The sequence below is a fragment of the Rattus norvegicus genome, chromosome 9 (assembly GCF_036323735.1).
Source record: "Rattus norvegicus strain BN/NHsdMcwi chromosome 9, GRCr8, whole genome shotgun sequence".
Lineage (NCBI taxonomy): Eukaryota > Metazoa > Chordata > Mammalia > Rodentia > Muridae > Rattus > Rattus norvegicus.
This window is the reverse complement of record NC_086027.1, coordinates 112,481,509-112,500,474: the sequence shown is the minus strand read 5'-3', so window position 1 is coordinate 112,500,474 and position 18,966 is coordinate 112,481,509. Positions and strand designations below refer to the sequence as shown.

General features: G+C 45.4%; 1 protein-coding gene across 1 annotated transcript in view; it reads left to right on the top strand.

Moving 5' to 3' along the window:
* Tmem232 (transmembrane protein 232) overlaps window positions 1-18,966 on the top strand; it is a 228,059-nt gene that overhangs the window by 62,153 nt on the left and 146,940 nt on the right. The window contains exons 8-9 of the mRNA NM_001270390.2: window positions 7,036-7,150; window positions 13,403-13,655. Coding sequence (NP_001257319.1) covers window positions 7,036-7,150; window positions 13,403-13,655 — 368 coding nt within the window. The remainder of the gene's footprint in view (window positions 1-7,035; window positions 7,151-13,402; window positions 13,656-18,966) is intronic.

Below are 18,966 nucleotides of genomic sequence, written 5' to 3'. Positions count from 1 at the left end.
ACTTAGGTGACTTAGACAGCAGCATGTACAGATAGCAAGACGCCACAACTCCAGATAAAACAGAGCATCGATCGAATTGTTGGAACTACACAGAAATGCCTTCTTGCCTTCTAGGGATCCTTCTCTGTCACTCTCATGGTGTACTCTGTGACACCCAAGGGTAACGCAGAAACCGGGAAAGCAAACAATATATCCAGAATAAAAAGAGACACTGAAAGGGCTGTTGAGAGGTGGGCTGTCAAGATTTTCTTAACTGACACTTGAGGAGAGAGACCTTTTCTCAGCCTTCTTATGTTGACACCGGTGAGGGTTAAGAGGAGTAACCAGAGAGATGTTGGCACCTGTGGGTATCAGAGACAACATAATGATGGAGAATGCTGAGATATTTAGTGCAATGAAAGACAACTTAATTAGGATACTCAATGACTCATCTGGTCATTCTGATTGGTTGGTCTGTAGCTGACCCATACATCTCCCTATTATATAACCCCATTTCCTATAACCCCGTTTTTAGACTACCTATAACACAAAAGGAAAGGAAAACCATCAGCTTTTAAGTCTGAAAATGGACACACACACACACACGCACACATGCACACACATGTGCGCACACACACAATCTATCATAGAATTAAAGCATCCTTGCTGGGACCATGATGTCCCAAGAGGAAAGAGTGTCCCCAAGCCAACACAATATAAAACACAAGGGAGAATCAGAGGAGTGGAGAATGCAGCCGTCCCCCTCCCCCAGCTGCCACACTGTGGCCTTTGTCCACCCAGAGAAGGAGATGGGAAGCCTGCTAGAAGGCAGACTAAATTTCCTATGCTGTTGTATGCTCTCAGTGTTCTGCCCTGCAGGGTGGCCTTTCCCAAAGTGCCCCATTTGCTTCTGAGAGATATCTCAAGCCAGCTCCAGAGGCTTTCAAGTCCAACATGAAAAAATTATATTTCTAATTGAATTGTTGGCCTACAAAGATGGCAGAGAAACATAACATTGGAGAGGACCGTCATCACATAAAACCTCCCAAAGCAAACTAACCATTTATGTGCCCACGTGTCCCGTTTATATGCCCACGTATGCATTAAAAAAAGCCTGATAGTTTAAAACTGGACCAACTTGGCAAATGCCTGTCAGACTTTAGAGTAATTGTGTTTCCTCAAAATAAACCAAGAATCAGGTGCTTTGGGGACAATAGACTCTTCACTCCCCTGCCATCCTTTGTCTGTCTGAACTCCTCAGCCCTGATAACTCTAGCGTCCATGGGCACGTCTCACTGGAAGCTTTTAAACAAAAGGCGTGGTGCTGTTTTCATTCTTCACAAGCTGAGGTGACTTCATGTGAATCCAGGTTTCTACTTTGTTGATTTTTCTTGGTTCATATTCCTCATAGATCTATAGATCCTCCTCACTGTTGGTAAGCATTTAATCTGCTGGTGGGAGACATACATTTATGTAACACTGCATCATCATGCAGTGTTCAACCTAAGTCAGGAGACCTCCATTTTGGACCGCTTACTCCCTGTGCCATTTTCAATGAGTCACTAAATACCGATGAACCAGCTTGCTGACCATCCAGAGAGAAAAGAGTTGTTATTTCTCCCTTCCGTTTCCTCCCTCCAAACCCTCCCACGTAACCCTCTGCTCTCTTTCAAATCATGAACTCAGTTGTTACACACACACACACACACACACACACACACACACACACCATATAATAGACTATATAAACACATCCTGCTCAAACTGAATAGTGTTAGTTGTATGTATATGCATTCTGGACTTCTTAAAAGGTTTCTGAGAGGTTTAAGTAAGACAATTCTCCCTTACTTTATGTTCTTCTAACTCAGATTTGAACTGACTTTCCTCAGCTAGTTTCTGTTTGGTTGCGATTTGTACTAAAGGGCATTTCCTGACAAGTTAATCAAATTAGTTCATCCTCCTCTTCTCTTCCTCTCCTCCTAGCCCCGCTTCTTCCCTCCTCTCTGCTCACTATATAGCCTCGGCTAACCCCGAGTTCACTATGTAGACTAAGATGGCTTCGAACTCATAGAAATCTGCCTGCCTCTATTCCTACCCCACCTTTCCTTTCTAACCTAGTGTCTAAACGGGCTGCAAACACATCGGTTGCAGCTCCCACGTGCTGCCCCGCCCTCTGTTCCCGGTCCACAGCCTCCTTGCGAAGTCCTAGCATCGTTTGCAGTTGTCTTTCCCTAGCCGGCCTCTTGGACATAACTCTCTCCCTCAGTAATGTGTCCCGCGCTGCCAGGATCACAACATAAATGCGATTGCATCCCTTTCTAGCTTGACAGTATTTACTAAGGAATGGCTTTCCACTACACCGGAGCTGCAGCCCAGCCAATGTTGCACAACTTACCGTGATATCGGAAAACCAGTAAGAGCAGAAATGGAAGATCCCGTTGGCTGGATTCACTGCTGTTAGCCACACAGTCAGCCTAAAGCAGCCCAGGGGACGGGCAGAGAGGAGGAATCAGTGGCCGTGTGCGCCTGATAAACGGTAGCCATTGCCTCCTGACAATGCCTTCAGTCTCCTTCAAAAACGAAGGACCTTCTGTAATCCAGTGAAGGAAACCCTTTCAGCAGACAGGATCAAGAACAGAATTTTCACATAGTCATCTCTTTGAAATGTAAAAAACAAAACAAAACAAAACAATATCTAAGCAGCAGGAGAGAAAAACATTCTGTAGACTAGGGGTCAAATCAGTGATAAAGATGATGCTAATAATTTATACCGACCCTATTCTACTTGGTCTGTTTCTTTATGGCATTAAACTAGTTATTTAAAAGTTGCTACTTTCTACTTAAAAATATCTTTTACTAAGGAATCTACTTAAAGGATATATTTGCATTTCATTATGCACCCTTCTGTGGAACCCTCCTGTCTCTGCCTCCCATCTTGTTGGGATGGGAGACTGGGGGGTGGGGGGTGGGGTGGTGACCCCTGGGATTATCAATGTGGTCCATGTCACATCCAGCTTTACGGTGGGTCTGGGGGACTAGAACTCAGCTCCTCACACTTATCCTTTAAGCCACATCCTTGGGTTCTCTGTAAAAAATATCTTTAAGAGTTGTGGTTTTCTTGAGGAAGCAGACTGATACTTGTTTTCAGCCCTAGTATACATTTTCACCGGTCCCGGAGACTCTGTCCGGTTTTCCCTTTACGTACCCCAGAGTGAAAAGATCGCCATGGAAATGGACAGTTTAAGGCGAGGTATCTGTGTTGACAGCGGTTAAAGTCGTGGTTTTGAGTAGTTGAAGACTAGGACCCACCACTGCGATCACCGAGGACCGCCATGTGATCTCACCTCCACAGTTTACCCCCACCCCTATCCCCACCCCCACCCCGAGAAAGCCCTCGCCTGCATTCTCACCGCACAACTTCTCCTTATGTCCTCGCCACATACCTCTCAGGACTTTTCATTGTTTGAATCCCGATAACTCTGAAGAAATAGGAAGAGACCGATGATAGATACAATGAAACACAGAATTAAGATCCCTGATAGTTTATTTTTAAAATCCAGCATCCCAGGGTAAGGGATCATCTGTATTTTCCCCTGATCCTGTGACTCACAGGATAAACTTGAAGACGAACGCGATTTTTTTTTCTTTGTTTTCTTTGGGACCTGGCTGCTTCGGTTCCCAGTATAGAGAGTGGTTATTCCTTAGTGGGTCTCCTAATTCCAGGTCTACCCATATTATGGCTTGTGCTGCCCCTGTAAGTTGAGGGACCATTTTTGTTACTGGATTTCAAGGTTGTGTGTGGATTTTGATCTAGACAGTGCTTTCTGGAATATTTATGGCGAGGTTGGAATAACCTCTAAAAATGTAACCAGTTGGAGACATTTTAATTCCATTTCTCCAAAAGAGCAACCTACTCCCTGGGCGCACGGTTTGGAGGAATAAACTGAACCTGGAGCTCTCAGCCGTCGATGGTCTCACCTCCTCCCAGATGTGCGTGGCTGTCACTGTGAAGCCTGGGTCAGTCTCTTTGTCTACACAATTAGGGGAAATGCACAGCACCTGTTCCTCACGTGGTCCCTGTGCAGTTTCAAAGCTTTGTGAAATCAAGTTGCTGGTAACTGAACCTTTTCTGCATCTTCAAGGAGCCCGAGCGGGGCGCTAGCGGTGTGTGTGTGTGTGTGTGTGTGTGTGTGTGTGTGTGTGTGTGTGTGTGTGTATGTGTGTGTGCGTGTGCATGTTCACCCCGTTCCAGCCCCAGCTCTCCTCTCTGTGTGCATTGATTTTCAATTCTGACTTTTAACAAATTTCAGCGCCCACGTATTGATGCATGAGTCTATTTTTGGCAGGAGCAGTTTTGCTTATAGAAGGTCTTGCAGTCAACAGCACTGATGGAAAAGAGTGTGCTTCTAGCGAGGGAGCACTTTTTCTGCCATAAGTGGCTGACACTGAGATGGTTTTCAATGCATAGCTTGGTGAGCATGCCCTAGTTTAGATACAACTCCCCGGACAGAAAAGAGAACAGAGGAAAGCCTGAGGAGGTACGCTGTTCTCAGGGGCAGGGCAGGGTGGGGGAAGCCCCCGAACTCTCCTTCTGTGGGGGCCTTGTCCCACCTGTGGAGCATTCGTGGTGAGTGTGAATGGGACTCATTCCTCCTGGAGGTCACTGAATGTCCCTCGGCCACTCTGGGACTTTACTTGGAAAGTCATGGAAAGTTACCTTTTAACACCAGAGAAACAGCCATTCACCTCAGTTCAACACCCTAACCCAGCTATTTCAAGTTGGTAATGGCCCACCATTATCAGATTTTGCTTCTTACTTGTTCACATAGACCAGTAAGACTGAGCTAGGCGGGAGACGGCAGAAGCAGATGTATCAGGCAGTTGTTCACAGCGTTTACTTAGTAGCAGAGCTGAGGCTCTGCAGTATCTTGGAATTAGGGGTATCGGTTGGGATTTAGTCTTCTCCGTGTTAGAGAAATCCAGCTGCACTCGTGACCAGATAGGGCGTCAGTCATCGCCCAGGACAAGCAAAGCGCTGTGACATACATGCTCTGACTCATGGGTCCTCTGACCCCTGATCTGTCACCCCAGCATGTGACTTTCAGAGTTGCTACTACAGCACAGAAGTTCTAATTCTGGTATTAGTCGGTATTCCAGGCAGGAGGAAGAGGATCAGTGAAGGAAATAAAAGTTCTAATTTTTTTTTAAATTCTAATTTATTTAAGTACTATTTTTTTATTAAAAAATAGAAAAAATAGCTTAGGGATTTTTCTTTGTATGTATGCCTCCTTCTGTGTTTTGTCTTGAAACAGTCCCATTATGTAGTCTGCACTGGCTGTGACCTTGTATTCTTCCTGCCTCAGTTTATCAAGTGTAATTACAGGTGTGTGTCGCCCCACCTAGTGATACAAATTTATTTCTATCTCATCGGCCAAACCAACGTCACACGGTGCTTTCAATCTCCAAGGTAATTTCGAGTCAAATGTACTGCGCTATAACTTAGATATAATACGTACTTAGACATAATCTCGGTATATTTTTATATAGACCTGTCATTTTTGAGAAACCTACTCATATATTCCAAGCCACACAACATCCCATGCTGAGGGGACAATCTGTGCCAAGCATTTTGCCATCTCGAGTGAAACCTGAGCCCTTTTAGGCCACAGGGAGGTTTAGTGTTGAAACACTTAAGAAACGACTTAGAAAAGAAAGAAGTGCAAAGCCATCTGAGTTGCCAGAGGAGACGTTGTTACAGTTAAGTGAGCACTGAAGGGAGTATGTGCGAGTGTCTTGGGCTTCTCCGTGCGTACAGTCTGCCACGTTAAAGAGAAAGGGATTTGAAAAATCTGAAACGAGTCCAAAGCTGTCAAATTTAAATCAAGTAGACAATTAGTGCTAAAGACCCCTGAGATCTGTAAAGCTCTATTAGTGTATTTAGGGTGGTCTTTGTCTCATAGAAGGCATTCCTCTCTGTACCTCTCAAAACCTAGTTTATCAGCATTTATTAACTGTAGAAAGTGACGGGCTCTGTGGTGGAATTCTCATACAAGCACGGAATGTACTTTGACCATAGCTACTGTTCCTTTCCTCCCTCTCCCGATCCCTTGGCCCCGCCTCCTGCAGGCTCCTGTCCCTTCCCCATAGAGGGCCTGTTCTAGGCCTCTCTTCCTTCATGTCTTTATGGGGGGAGAGGCCGTCTAGATTCCGAAGAAAAGGAAAATTTGTGTATTTGTCTTCCTTAGCCTGGCTTAACTCACTTAACGTGTTGAGTGTGTGCATAGGGAGAGCATGATGGATGCTCCCCTAAGCTGAATCCCCTGATACAGCATAATAGTGAGATTCAAACACGCTTGTTAAACACCCGGGATGCTCAACTTACCCAGCACCCACAGCCAAGGCCACAAACGCTCTCCATGCGGGCAATCTCACATTTGCTGTCTCTTAACTCTTCCAGCCTGTACGCACTGCAGTTGGGTGAACCCAAAACAATGGCATAGGCTGTACTTTCTTGAAAACCTTGTTACGTATGAACATTAATGGCCAGTAACTTTCAGTATAAATTCCCACTTATATAGAATTTTAAAAGGCTACCTTGTGATCTTATTCTTTCTCTATGAAATATGCATTTTATTTTGAGATATTTCATTTTTCAAAGAATAACATAATACCGAGGTTTGTCATGAAAAGAAAACCCTCCTCAAATTGACCCTGTTGAGTCAGTCGCCAGAGAACGACTCAGAACATCTCGCAATGACTCAAGGGTTCCCCTGAGAGCCGCAGCCTTTGACTACTGTGTCACACAGATGTGGAAATGTTTCCTGGTGGTTATTACCCCAATGCTGCCAGCCTAGTATCTTAAATTCATAAACTTCTTAAACTATCACTCTTCTTTGTAGACTTTTATTATAATTCATGCCAGCTAGAATCTTCCAGTGTTGAAGATAAATATATCTGACAATCAGAACTCCCATTTCCTTTGGCTTCAATGCTTTTTCATTAAGATTGATTGCTCCCATTATCTATTAAGGCCTTTATCGCTTGTTTACCATTCAGGTTGGATTCAGCGCTGGCTTTGTTGGTCCTGGGGGAAGCCGCTAAGTTGAACATGGCCTGCTTGAAAACACTGATGGACCTAATGACACATTTCCTCTTGTCTCCTCAGAGCCAGGTAACACCTCGCCGTGTAGCTGTGAAAGTAGACGGGCGGAAACATGCTCTACTCTTACCGTCACGCAAATTACATACCGCATCCGAGTGCCTGATGTGTGTAGATCGGTAATGGCTAATGTTGGTGTGTGGTTTTTTTGTATATGTAAATTACTTGTGATAGCATTCATAAACATGTTTGAAAATTTTAGTGGAAAGGGGATCATTTCGTCCCGAACTGTTGACTATTAAGTTTGTTTCTGTATTTTTTACAGTTTACAAATGATATTGAACTCGAATCCTTTTTAATTTTTATTTTTTAAACAATTTCATACAGGAATGCAGTGCATCACGGTCCTAGCCACACTAATTGCCCTCTTTTCCCCTTTCCCATCATGATCATCCTTTCTATTTTATGCCATTTTTCTCTCTCCTCTTTATCTTTGATTTTCCTTTTTTTGTTTTAACTCAATGCAATACATTCTGATTATGGTTTTCTTTTCCCCAAGCCCTTCCAAATCCTTCCCACCTCCCTACTCACCCAACACCACACTCTTACTCTTTAGAAAGCAAGCAAATCAAAGCCGAAACCAACCAACCAGCCAGTCAGCCAGTCAGTCAGCCAGCCAGCCAGCCAGCCAGTCAGTCAGTCAGTCAGCCAGCCAGCCAGCCAGTCAGTCAGTCAGCCAGTCAGCCAGCCAGACAGTCAGTCAGTCAGTCAGCCAGTCAGCCAGACAGTCAGTCAGTCAGTCAGTCAGCCAGTCAGCCAAAGTCAGTCAGTCAGCCAGTCAGCCAAAGTCAGTCAGTCAGCCAGTCAGACAGACAGTCAGTCAGTCAGTCAGTCAGCCAGTCAGCCAGCCAACCAAAAACAAAACAAAAACAAACAAAAACTTAAAGAAAGTACACAAGAAGCATACACACAAAAATCTCTCTCTCTGTGTGTGTGTGTGTGTGTGTGTGTGTGTGATAATAGGGAAGGAAATGCACCAAGTGAGCCCCCCAGTACCAGGAATGGGTTACATCCAGTTGAGTTGTCGGCCAAAGGTCTCCCATGGAACCCCCAAACACTTCAGGCTATCCCCAAGTTTATTGGTCGCTCTCCACAAGCTGAGAGCTGTGGAGCAGGTGTCTGTTGAATTAAATACCTAGTTAATAAATCCTGGTGAGGGGATCACCACCCACCTCAATGGTTTATATTTGGAATGAAACACACACACACACACACACACACACACACAGCCTTTATATTTTGACATGTCTTAAACAGTTCAATAGCTGGGCCACTGCCTTAACCATCATGTGGTTAATTTAGTGAGCTACAGAATTTAGTGAATATTTCATCTTGGCTGCTCTGTACCCAGAAGGCTGCCCAACTGGGCTGCACACTAGGCTGTGCTCTCCCAGCTCCTTCCCAAGGTGGCCATGCCTTTCTGTCCTGCACTCTAAGCCATGGCGACTCTGGGAAATTCCAAAAGCCTGCCTCTGTCTGTCCTTCCCAGCTATTGGCTGTTGGCATTTTTATTTACCAATCAGAACCAACTGGGGGCAGGTTCCCAGAAGCTACGTGGAGACACTCATATAAGCAGTTTTGGGAACCAAATTAACATTAGAATATAAGTAGCATTGGCTGAACCCACTACAGGTATCACAAGTGTTTAGTGGGCCTTTGAGGGGCTGATACAATGCACATCCTGTTTAGGACACAACACTCAATGGTCACTTACTCTTACTTGTTTGACCAGGTTTGAAACTCTGTGGTCTCCATAGCTGTAGATATTTGACTGCATTTACATTATGAGGCGTGTATTTGGTTCTGCGGAATAGACCTAAAACCCTACCAGAAAGTTGTTGGTTACCAGGCAACGAAGAGTCAGGCTGATATCGAACCTGGGGGCGTGTTTTGCCTGGCAGATGGGTGTTGTGGCTTTCAGGGCCTAGAGCTGGATACGGCTGTTGATTTTTGTGTCCCAGATTTTGCGGGGGACATTCTGGGACTATGGACACACAGCCGTCATGAAGGGAGCTTCTAGATAAATTCCTGCTTGTTTCCCCTGCTTCCTAAAGCAAAGAGCATGGTGCCATCACCAACAGGATTTTGCATGTAGAACTGTAATTCTTACAGATGGGGTTCTTACTGCATTTTCACTGTTTCTGTTGAATAAATTACTTAGTGAAATACTACGATCTCTCTCTCTCTCTCTCTCTCTCTCTCTCTCTCTCTCTCTCTCTCTCCCTCCCTCCCTCCCTCTCTCTCTCTCTTTCTCTCTCCGCCTGTCTGCCTGCCTCTCTGTCTCTCTGTCTCTGTCTCTGTCTGTCTGTCTCTCTCTCTCTCTCTCTCTCTCTCTCTCTCTCTCTCTCTGTGGTATTTATGAGTGTCTGGGTTTGTGTATGTGTGTCTGTAGACATAGGTCAATGTCAAGTATTGTTTTGACACAGTCTCTCATTGAACTTGGAGCTCACAGAATAGTTAAGCCCCTGGGGTGCTTGGGATACTCGGATTCCAGGGTGTGCTGCCACCAATGGGTGTTTTATGTGGGTGCTGGGGATGTGAGTGCAGGTCCTCAGGTTTGCACAGCAATCATTTATGCTCTGAGCTATCTCTCCACAGCCACCGCCCTTCGTTTACCACGAACTTCCCAGTGAGGCTGTCTCTGAGAACAGGTTCTGGGAACGCACTCTCAAACTCTGTCCTGAAAGTTGTAATTCTTTTGTATTTTCATGCATATGAAAGTTACACACACTAGACAAGACTATTTCCCAAAATAATATGGAAGGAACTATTTCTTTAATTGATTATTTGAGAGCCACACACATGTAAATCATGCATTTGGATCAAGTCTATCTCCTATTTCCATACCCCTTTCTCCCTCCCAACTTTACATATTCTGTTTTTTAAAACCCTCCGAGAACACTCAGTGTGGCCGGTTTGTGAAAGGGTGTGTAGGCCTATCTACTGGACAACCACTTGGGCCTGCAAGGCGCCATAGCACTGAATAAAACAAACTGCTTCAATGGATTAATTTTTAAAAATTATTCCATTTATTTACATCTCAAATGTTGCCCCCCTGGTCCCCCTCCCAGAGTTCTTTCCCCCATCTCCTCTTCCCTTTGCTTCTGAGAGAGTCCCCCACCCCAGGTGTCCCCCTTTTCTGCGGCATCAAGTCTCTACAGAATTAGGTGCATCCTTTCCTACTGAGGCCAGACAAGGCAGCCCTCTGCTACATATGTGCCAGGGACCTCAGACCAGCCTGTGCATGCCCTTTGGTTGGTGGTTTAGTTTCTCTGAGCTCCCAGGGGTCTAGGTTAGTTGACACTTGTTCTTTCTGTGAGGTTGCCATCCCCCTCAGTTCCTTCGATCCTTTCCCCTAACTCTTCCATAGGGGTCCCTGACCTGACTGCAATGGTTGGCGATGGGTCTCTTTCTGCATCTGTCTCAGTCAGCTGCTGGTAGAGCCTCTCAGAGGACAGGCATGCTAGGCTCCTGTCTGCAAGCACAACATGGCATCAGTAATAGTGCCAGGGATTGGTGCCCACCCAAGTTGGGTGGCCATTTTTTTAGTCTCTGCTTCATTTTTGTCCCTGCATTTCTTTGGACAGGGACAATTTTGGGTCAGAGATGTTGAAGGTAGTTTGGTGACCTCATCCCTCAACTGGGGATCCTGTCTGTCTACTGGAGGTGATCTCTTTAGGTTCCATCTCCCTGCTATTTGGAATTTTGGCCAAGGCCACCCACATTGCGTCCCGGGAGCCTCCCACCTTCCAGAATCTCTGGGACTTTCTAGAGGTCCCCCTTACCCTCAGCCCCACCCCTGGCAGTTGCGTATTTCCACTCATTCTCCTGCCCTCTGGGCCTCTCACCTGTTTCCCCTGACATCCAATCCTGACCTCTTTCCCTCCCTCCTCCCCCTCCCATCCAGGTCCATCCCTCTCTCTTCCGCCCATGATTATTTTGTTTCCTTTTCTAAGTGGGATTGAAACATCCTCACTTTGGCCTTCCATTTTGTTTAACTTCTTTGTTCTGTGGGGGTGCACCACCGGTATGCTGAGCTTTTAGGCTAATATCCACTTATCAGTGAGTGCGTACTCTGTGGGTGTGGGTGACCTCACTCAGGATATTTCCATCATTCTAGTTCCATCCATTTACCTGCAAATTTCATGATGTCCTCGTTTTTAATAGCTGAATAGTATTCCATTGTGTAAATGAACCACATTTTCTGTATCCATTCTTTGGTTGAGGGACATCTGAGTTGTTTCTAGTTTCTGACTATTTTGAATAAAGCTGCTATGAACATAGTGGAGCATCTTTTGAGTATATGGCCGGGAGTGGTGTAGCTGGGTCTTCAGATAGAGCTATTTCAAATATTCTTGTATGCAGCAGAGTGATGGATCCTGTTACTTATATTCAGTCTGCTAGCCTGTGTCTTTTTATTGGGGAATTGAGCCCATTGATTTTGAGAGATGTTAAGGACCAAAGATTGTTAGCTTTTGTTATTTTGTTGTTAGTGGTGGTATTGTGTGTGTGCATGACTCACTTCCTTTGGGTTTGTTGTGAGATAATGAGTTTCTTATGTTTTCTTGCGTGTAGGTTCCCTCCTTGTGTTGGAGTTTTCCTTCGAGAATCCTCTGTAGAGCTGGATTAGTAGAAACATATTGTTTAAACTTGTTTTTTTTATGGAATATCTTGGTTTCTCCATCTGTGGCGATTTGGAGTTTTGTTGGGTATAGTAGCCTGGGCTGGTATCTGTGATCTCCTAGGGTCTGCAAGACATCTGTCCAGGGTCTTCTGTCTTGTAGAGTCTCTGTTGAGAAGTCAGGTGTACTTTTGATAGGTCTGCCTCTATCTGTCACTTGGCCTTTTTCTCTTACAGCTTTTAATATTCTTTCTTTGTCCTTTAAGTTTAGTGTTTTGAATACTGTGTGGCAGGAGGATTTCCTTTTTTGGTTCCAACCTGTTTGGTGTTCCATAGGCTTCTTAAACATTAATGGCCATTTCTTTCTTTAGGTTAGGGAAGTTTTCTTCTATGCTTTTATTGAAGATGTTTTCTGGCCCTTTGAACTGGGAATTTTCACTCTCTTCTATTCCTATCATTCTTAGATTTGGTCGTTTCACTGTGTCCTGGATTTCCTGGATGCTTTGGGTTAGGAGCTTTTTACGCTTTGTAATTTCTTTGGCTGATGTGTCAATATTTTCCATGGTATCTTCTATGTCTAAGATTCTCTCTTCTGCCTCTTGTATTCTGTTGGTGATGCTTACATCTGTATTTCCTGACCTTTCCCCTAGGTTTTCCGTTTGCAGGGTTCGCTCCACCTGTGTTTTCTTTATTGCTTCTACTTCCATTTTTAGGTCTTGGACCGCTTTTCAGTTCCCTCACCTACTGATCGTATCTCCCTGCATTTCTTTAAGGGGTTTATTGGTTTCCTCTTTAAGGGCTTCTACCTGTTTGCCTGTGTCCTCCTGTATTTTAAAGAAAGAATTATTTATAATCTTCCTTAAGGCCTCTGTCATCTTCATGGGGTAGGACTTCAGGTCATAATCCTGCTCTTCAGGGGTGTTGGGCTGTCCAGGGCTTGTTGTAGTAGGAGAGCTGGGTTCTGGTGGTGCCACAGTGCACCAGCTTCTGTTGATCATGTTCTTGCTTTCGATATCTGGTTATCTCTGGTGTTAACTGGCTTGGGTGTCTCCCAAGAGGCACCTCCCCAGAGGCAGGCAGAGCTGTGTGACCTGGGTTAGATCAGTCATCCTGGGAGAGAGGCAGGGATGTGGGATGGGGGAGCAGGCAGCTGATCTGCCATGGATGCAGGCAGAGGTGTAGACCAGAAGAGTGGGACAGATCCCACACCCGCTGGACTCCGTGGGGTCCCAGCTGGAGTGGGGATTGGGGCAGGGATCTCACCTGTGTCCCTGAGTAGGGCAGACCTCCTGGGAGATGGGCAGTGCTGTGGGGTCAGGGGGTAAGCAGGCCTGCTGATCTGTCACGGGTGCAGGAGGAGGTGCAATAGATTAATTTATTTTCCATAGATTACTAAAGCGATCGGATGCTTGCTACTTCACATATGTATTAGTTACCTGTATCTCTGAACTAATTTTTAAATAAAACTTACTCATCAAAAACTAAGTCTCATGAGCACATTTAGAAATTCTAATTAGTTTCACAACAACTGCATAACATTGGAATAAATCATTTTTGTTATAATTATACTATACATCTGGTTTCGAAGCTGACAGAACGTACTTTGATTCTCTAATGTGCACTTCTGATTTTTTTGGTCTCAGGAAGACTACTGCAGTATATATGACATCCCCTGGGCCTCAGACATCGTCTTCATATACACATCAATTATTGCGGAAGTCTGTCTGTACGCAGCCACCTCTGACCTGAGGAAAACAGCTTTGATTGGGTTCTGTGTGTGCAAAGACCCGCAGCAGGACATTCACCTCACCAACAAGTCTGAGGAGATGCCCGAATTAGATGGAGCAAGCATTTTAACTCTGCTGAAGTATTTCTCTTCCAGGATCTCTGATAACTGTAAGTAACAAGCTTTTCTTTTTAGTGGATCATATTTTCTAATCATCCCTGTCTCCTATGTATAACAACCTTTCACAGAGTGCTTACGTCTAAATACGAATAATAGCTCTCAGTCCAGTAAGACTTCCCAGGGGAAGTATTTTTTTAAAATTGATTTTTAAAAATCAGTAATTGTAAGACGACTGATATCTAAAATAAACTCAGTAGGTTTTCTGGTTCCAATCAGGTAACTTGGAAACTTAAGATGGCTGAGGCGGCTGTGGGATGTGTTTCCTCTTTCCTTCTGCTCTTTCCTAAGGAGTTTTCTCTCCATTCCTCTAAGCACCTGCCTTTAATCTCCTGTCCTGCTCTTTTTTTCTATCAAGAAATTTCTCTTTGGTTACTCCATCATCATCATCAACAACATCACCAACGGCCGTGATCAATATTGTTATATTTTGCTACCAAGTTGCGGTTGACCAGAAACTAAGGATCTTCCTGCCTTAGGCTCCCAGTACTGGGGTCCAGGCTCACGTGTACACACCGGGCTTTCACTCACTGTACTTCACTCCTGACTCTATCCCTGCCTCGAATGACAAATCTAAAAGCTGCCTCACTACTGGGATTGTTGAGAATATTGGGAATCACTAATAATACTTTAAAAAGAGGGACCGTGATCTGATATAAGAAATGCATCTGTTGGTCTAATCTAACAGTCAGTGTGCAGTCGGGCTGACTGAACGTCACAGGTAGAACGGAAGGCACCGGAAGTGATTACTGGTGCAGTCTGTTGGACTGGATTACCTGTTAGTCTCAAGAGTCTGGGACAGGTGCTGCCCCTTTACCGTCTGGCACATGCTGTTCAGCTGTCAGGCGAGCACACCCCAAAGACTGGCTTTTTCCCCTGCAGTGGTGTCATCAGCGGACCTATGGAGCGCCTTCTAGGCAGGTGGTCCTGGGTTGTAGGGTAAAGCTAGTAAATTAGTCAGGGAGCCTAGTTTTTCCACAGCTGCGGCTTCATGTCCCTCCCTGCCTTGAGGGAGGCATTAGATATATATAATTTTATTTTCATAGATACCTGATGACTTTCATGTTTGTCTTAGTCACCATCCTCTTATTATGAAGAGACACCATGGCCAAAGCAACTCTTATAAAAGAAAGCATTGAACTGGGGGCTGGCTCCCAGTTTCAGAAGCTTAGTCCATTGTCATCACAGTAGGGGGCATGGCACACATAGGCAGACAAGATCCTGAGGAGGTAGCTGATAGTTCTACATCCTGATCTGCAGGTAGCAGAAAGGGAGAGACACACTGGGCCTGGCCTGGTCTTTTGAAACCTCAAAGCCCCCCCCCCCCCATGTGACACACTTCCTAATCCTTCTAATCCCATCAAACAGTTCTACTCCCTGGTGACTAGTTCAAATATGTGAGCTCATGGGGCCATTTTAATTCAAACCACAACAATGTGATTTTATCATATTAACATACTGTGTGTGTGTGTGTATGTGTGTGTGTGTAGTTGAATAATTACAAAGCCTTTTTACATTGAAAACTTCTGTTCTCATTTAAAATGCCTCAGTGTTTAATACCGGATTATTTTTTATTACATTCATCAAATACCACCTTTTCGTTTTTTTCTAACTTTATGCTATTCTAGTTTTCTTAGTTTGTGGTACCATTTTATTTCCATTTCCTTCCAGTTTTCTTGTTTCCTTTTTTTTTTTTTTTTTTTTTCGGAGCTGGGGACCGAACCCAGGGCCTTGTGCTTGCTAGGCAAGCGCTCTACCACTGAGCTAAATACCCAACCCTTTCTTGTTTCCTTTTTAAAGAGTAACTCAGTGCCCAAGCTCACAGCTCCTGTGAGAAGGTTACATATTACTCAACTTTTACATATTTAACTAGCATAAATGCATCTGTTGGTCTAATCTAACAGTCAGTGTGCAGTGACCCAAACTTTACCTGTCAGTGTGTGCGGCTTGTGGCTAAGATTTTGTGAAAAGTCTGTCCCAGAAAATGACTGTTCTGCTGTTGTATCGTTGTGCTTATCCGCAAGACAGGCTTTAGGAATTAGCATGGCCTTGGCTCTCTGCCTCACTCATATTAAGAATATTTGGGAACTGGTGGGCACTTTGCCTCAGAGCAGCTTCCCTACACATGCTCACACACATGTGCAAGCCTGCATGCTGAATGACAGACATAAATGCCTGCCCCAAATATGCCTATTTGCTGTCCACGGTGACATCTTGATACACGTAACACTCAACCAGAGGAGAAAAGAAGTATCGATAGATTAAATGTGTATAATCAATTATCCATCTATGTGTGTAAATTTACTGGCCACACATCCTAACTAGAGGAAATAAATCCAAAGTTCCTCATGGAATAGTTCGTTCAGTAACTAGAAGAAAACCTACAGCACCTTCATGTCTGATAAGGAACGTCTCCATGAAATGGAGACCCCGATTTTAAAAGACATGATTAGATAAGATCTGGGTACAAAAACTGGTTAACATTAAAATGCAAATGAAGGTCAGACAATGTGAACATGCATTAGAGTAGAGAGGATAATAAAAGAAATTCTGTCATTACGGTCACCGCTTTCAGCCTCATTTCTAAGCTTATTGGACCAAGAGCAAATCCTAACTTGTATGCATCTCTTTTTCTCAGTTGCCCTCTTCCCTAAGACAAAACTGTGTGCTATAATCTGACCTGTAAGTCAGGTCTGGAACATTAAACGTATTCCCCATCCTGTAAACTTCTCTGAGGAGGTACCCACAGCATCCAATGTGAGGTGGGCTGACTAGCCCTCCAGGCTGCAGTGGGTGCTCTCTGCTTTCTTACAAGAGAGCTTCAGTGTAGGGCTAGAAGTCCTGGAACAGCTTCATGTGTCAGGGAAATGCCCTTGGCCTGGGACCCTGGAGCTGCCAGGCAGCTCAGGAGGAACCGTGGTTTCTCTCTCTTTCTCTACTTATTGAAGGGTCGGGCTGAGAGTTCCGAAGACTGTAGGAGGGGCAGAAGTAGATGCTTTCAGTTCAGAGTGGGTGACAGTAAGTGGGTATCGTAAGCAGAACAGAAGAAAAGACTCCACGGCCACTTGTGGTTCCATTTGCAAAGCTAAGTTAGCAGCTAAATTCTGTGGCCGGTGTGACTGCTGTGCTCAGCAAACATAGGGCAGGCTTCCGTGTCTCTGTCAACACTGCTTTGGTGAGACGTCGTCTGTGACGTCTGTAGACAATAGTTCTAGATCTTACAGCTGAAACTGTCCTTCTAAATTTATTTTCAAGAAATCTAAACTAACTAGGCAAAGGGTTACGGATGTTTTTAGAGTTAAGAAATATTGTTGTCTTTCTCAGGAAGTTCTGTTTTCTGTTTATGTTTAAATAAAAGTGTACCTACTATTTTGCTCTCAAATATTTCTGGGGTCATGACCCCTTTGGGGGGCCAAACAACCTTTTCACAGAGGTCACCTAAGGCCATCAGAAAACACAGATATTTACACTATGACTCACAATAGTAGCAAAATTACAGTTCTAAAGGAGCAACGAAAATAATTTTATGGCTGGGTTAACCACATCACGAGGAACTGTATTAAAGGGTCACGGCATTCGGAAAGGTGAGAGCCGCTACTATAGGGTGAAATAATAAACTGAAAATTTCAAGTACTTTGTCTACACAAAGATCTCATCAGCCTAATGAATTAACATTTTGAAGCACAATTCAAGTATTTCATTTAGTTCAGTTATCTGGAGTCTACCACAGAGGAAAAAGAGCAATGGCCTAAAAATAATACATTGTTTCTAAAGCACTTAGATACAGTCTAACATGTCACTTCTTAACAGTATGTTAGCAAACTAAGGAAAAAGGTTTAAACTTTCTGTCCAAATTAATTAAGAAGCTGATATGTGTGCATTAATAAAGTAACTCAGTATGTGCTTGGAAGTTCTATGTTACATATGTCAAAATTAAGGTCACCTCTGTGATCGATCACCTTTGGAATGATTTACTCTTGTATTTTATCTGGCCTAGAAGTTTCATCTTCTTTCTTTACCTTCTCTCTTTTGGTGTCACCTGGCTGCTGGGTGGTGGTAGCACATAAGTTTAATCTCAACACTCAGGAGGCAGGGGCAGAGGGGCAGAGAGGCAGAGAGGCAGAGGGGCAGAGGGGCAGAGGGGAGGGGCAGAGGGGCAGAGGGGAGGGGCAGAGAGGCAGAGGGGCAGAGGGGCAGAGGGGCAGAGGGGAGGGGCAGAGGGGCAGAGGGGCAGAGGGGCAGAGGGGAGGGGCAGAGGGGCAGAGGGGCAGAGGGGCAGAGGGGCAGAGGGGCAGAGGGGCAGAGGGGAGGGGCAGAGGGGCAGAGAGGCAGAGAGGCAGAGGGGCAGAGGGGCAGAGGGGCAGAGGGGAGGGGCAGAGGGGCAGAGAGGCAGAGGGGCAGAGGGGAGGGGCAGAGGGGCAGAGAGGCAGAGAGGCAGAGGGGCAGAGGGGCAGAGGGGCAGAGGGGCAGAGGGGAGGGGCAGAGGGGAGGGGCAGAGGGGCAGAGAGGCAGAGAGGCAGAGGGGCAGAGGGGAGGGGCAGAGAGGCAGAGGGGCAGAGAGGCAGAGGGGCAGAGGGGCAGAGGGGCAGAGGGGCAGAGGGGAGGGGCAGAGGGGCAGAGAGGCAGAGGGGCAGAGGGGAGGGGCAGAGGGGCAGAGAGGCAGAGGGGCAGAGGGGCAGAGAGGCAGAGGGGCAGAGGGGCAGAGGGGCAGAGGGGCAGAGGTACAGGCAGGGGGATTTTTGTGAGTTCAAGGCCAACCTGGTATACAGAGTGAGTTCCAGGACAGCCAGGGCCATCCAGTGAAATCCAGTCCAGAACGAATCCAAAACAAACAAATGAATGAATGAACGAACAACAACAACAACAACCACAACAAAAATGCCAAGAGAAACCTGATACTGCTCAGGTAGAGAAATTCCCAATTTCATCTTGCACATTAGAACGGAAAGTCTTTCCAGTGTTTTGATGTGATCAACATTAAAATTTAATATTATGTTATATATATCCTGAGGCTGCAGAGCAGAAGAGACCACCAACACTGCCCACCCCTGCCCACATCCCTGGCCCAAGAGGAAACTGTATAAGGCCTCTGGGTTCCCGTAGGGGAGGGCCCGGGAGCGGCAGGACCCCTGCGCCTGAGACACCGCCGGAACCTGAAGGAAACAGACCGGATAAACAGTTCTCTGCACCCAAATCCTGTGGGAGGGAGAGCTAAACCTTCAGAGAGGCGGACACGCCTGGGAAACCAGAAGAGACTGCACTCTGTGCACATCCAGATGCCAGAGGAAAACACCAAACGTCATC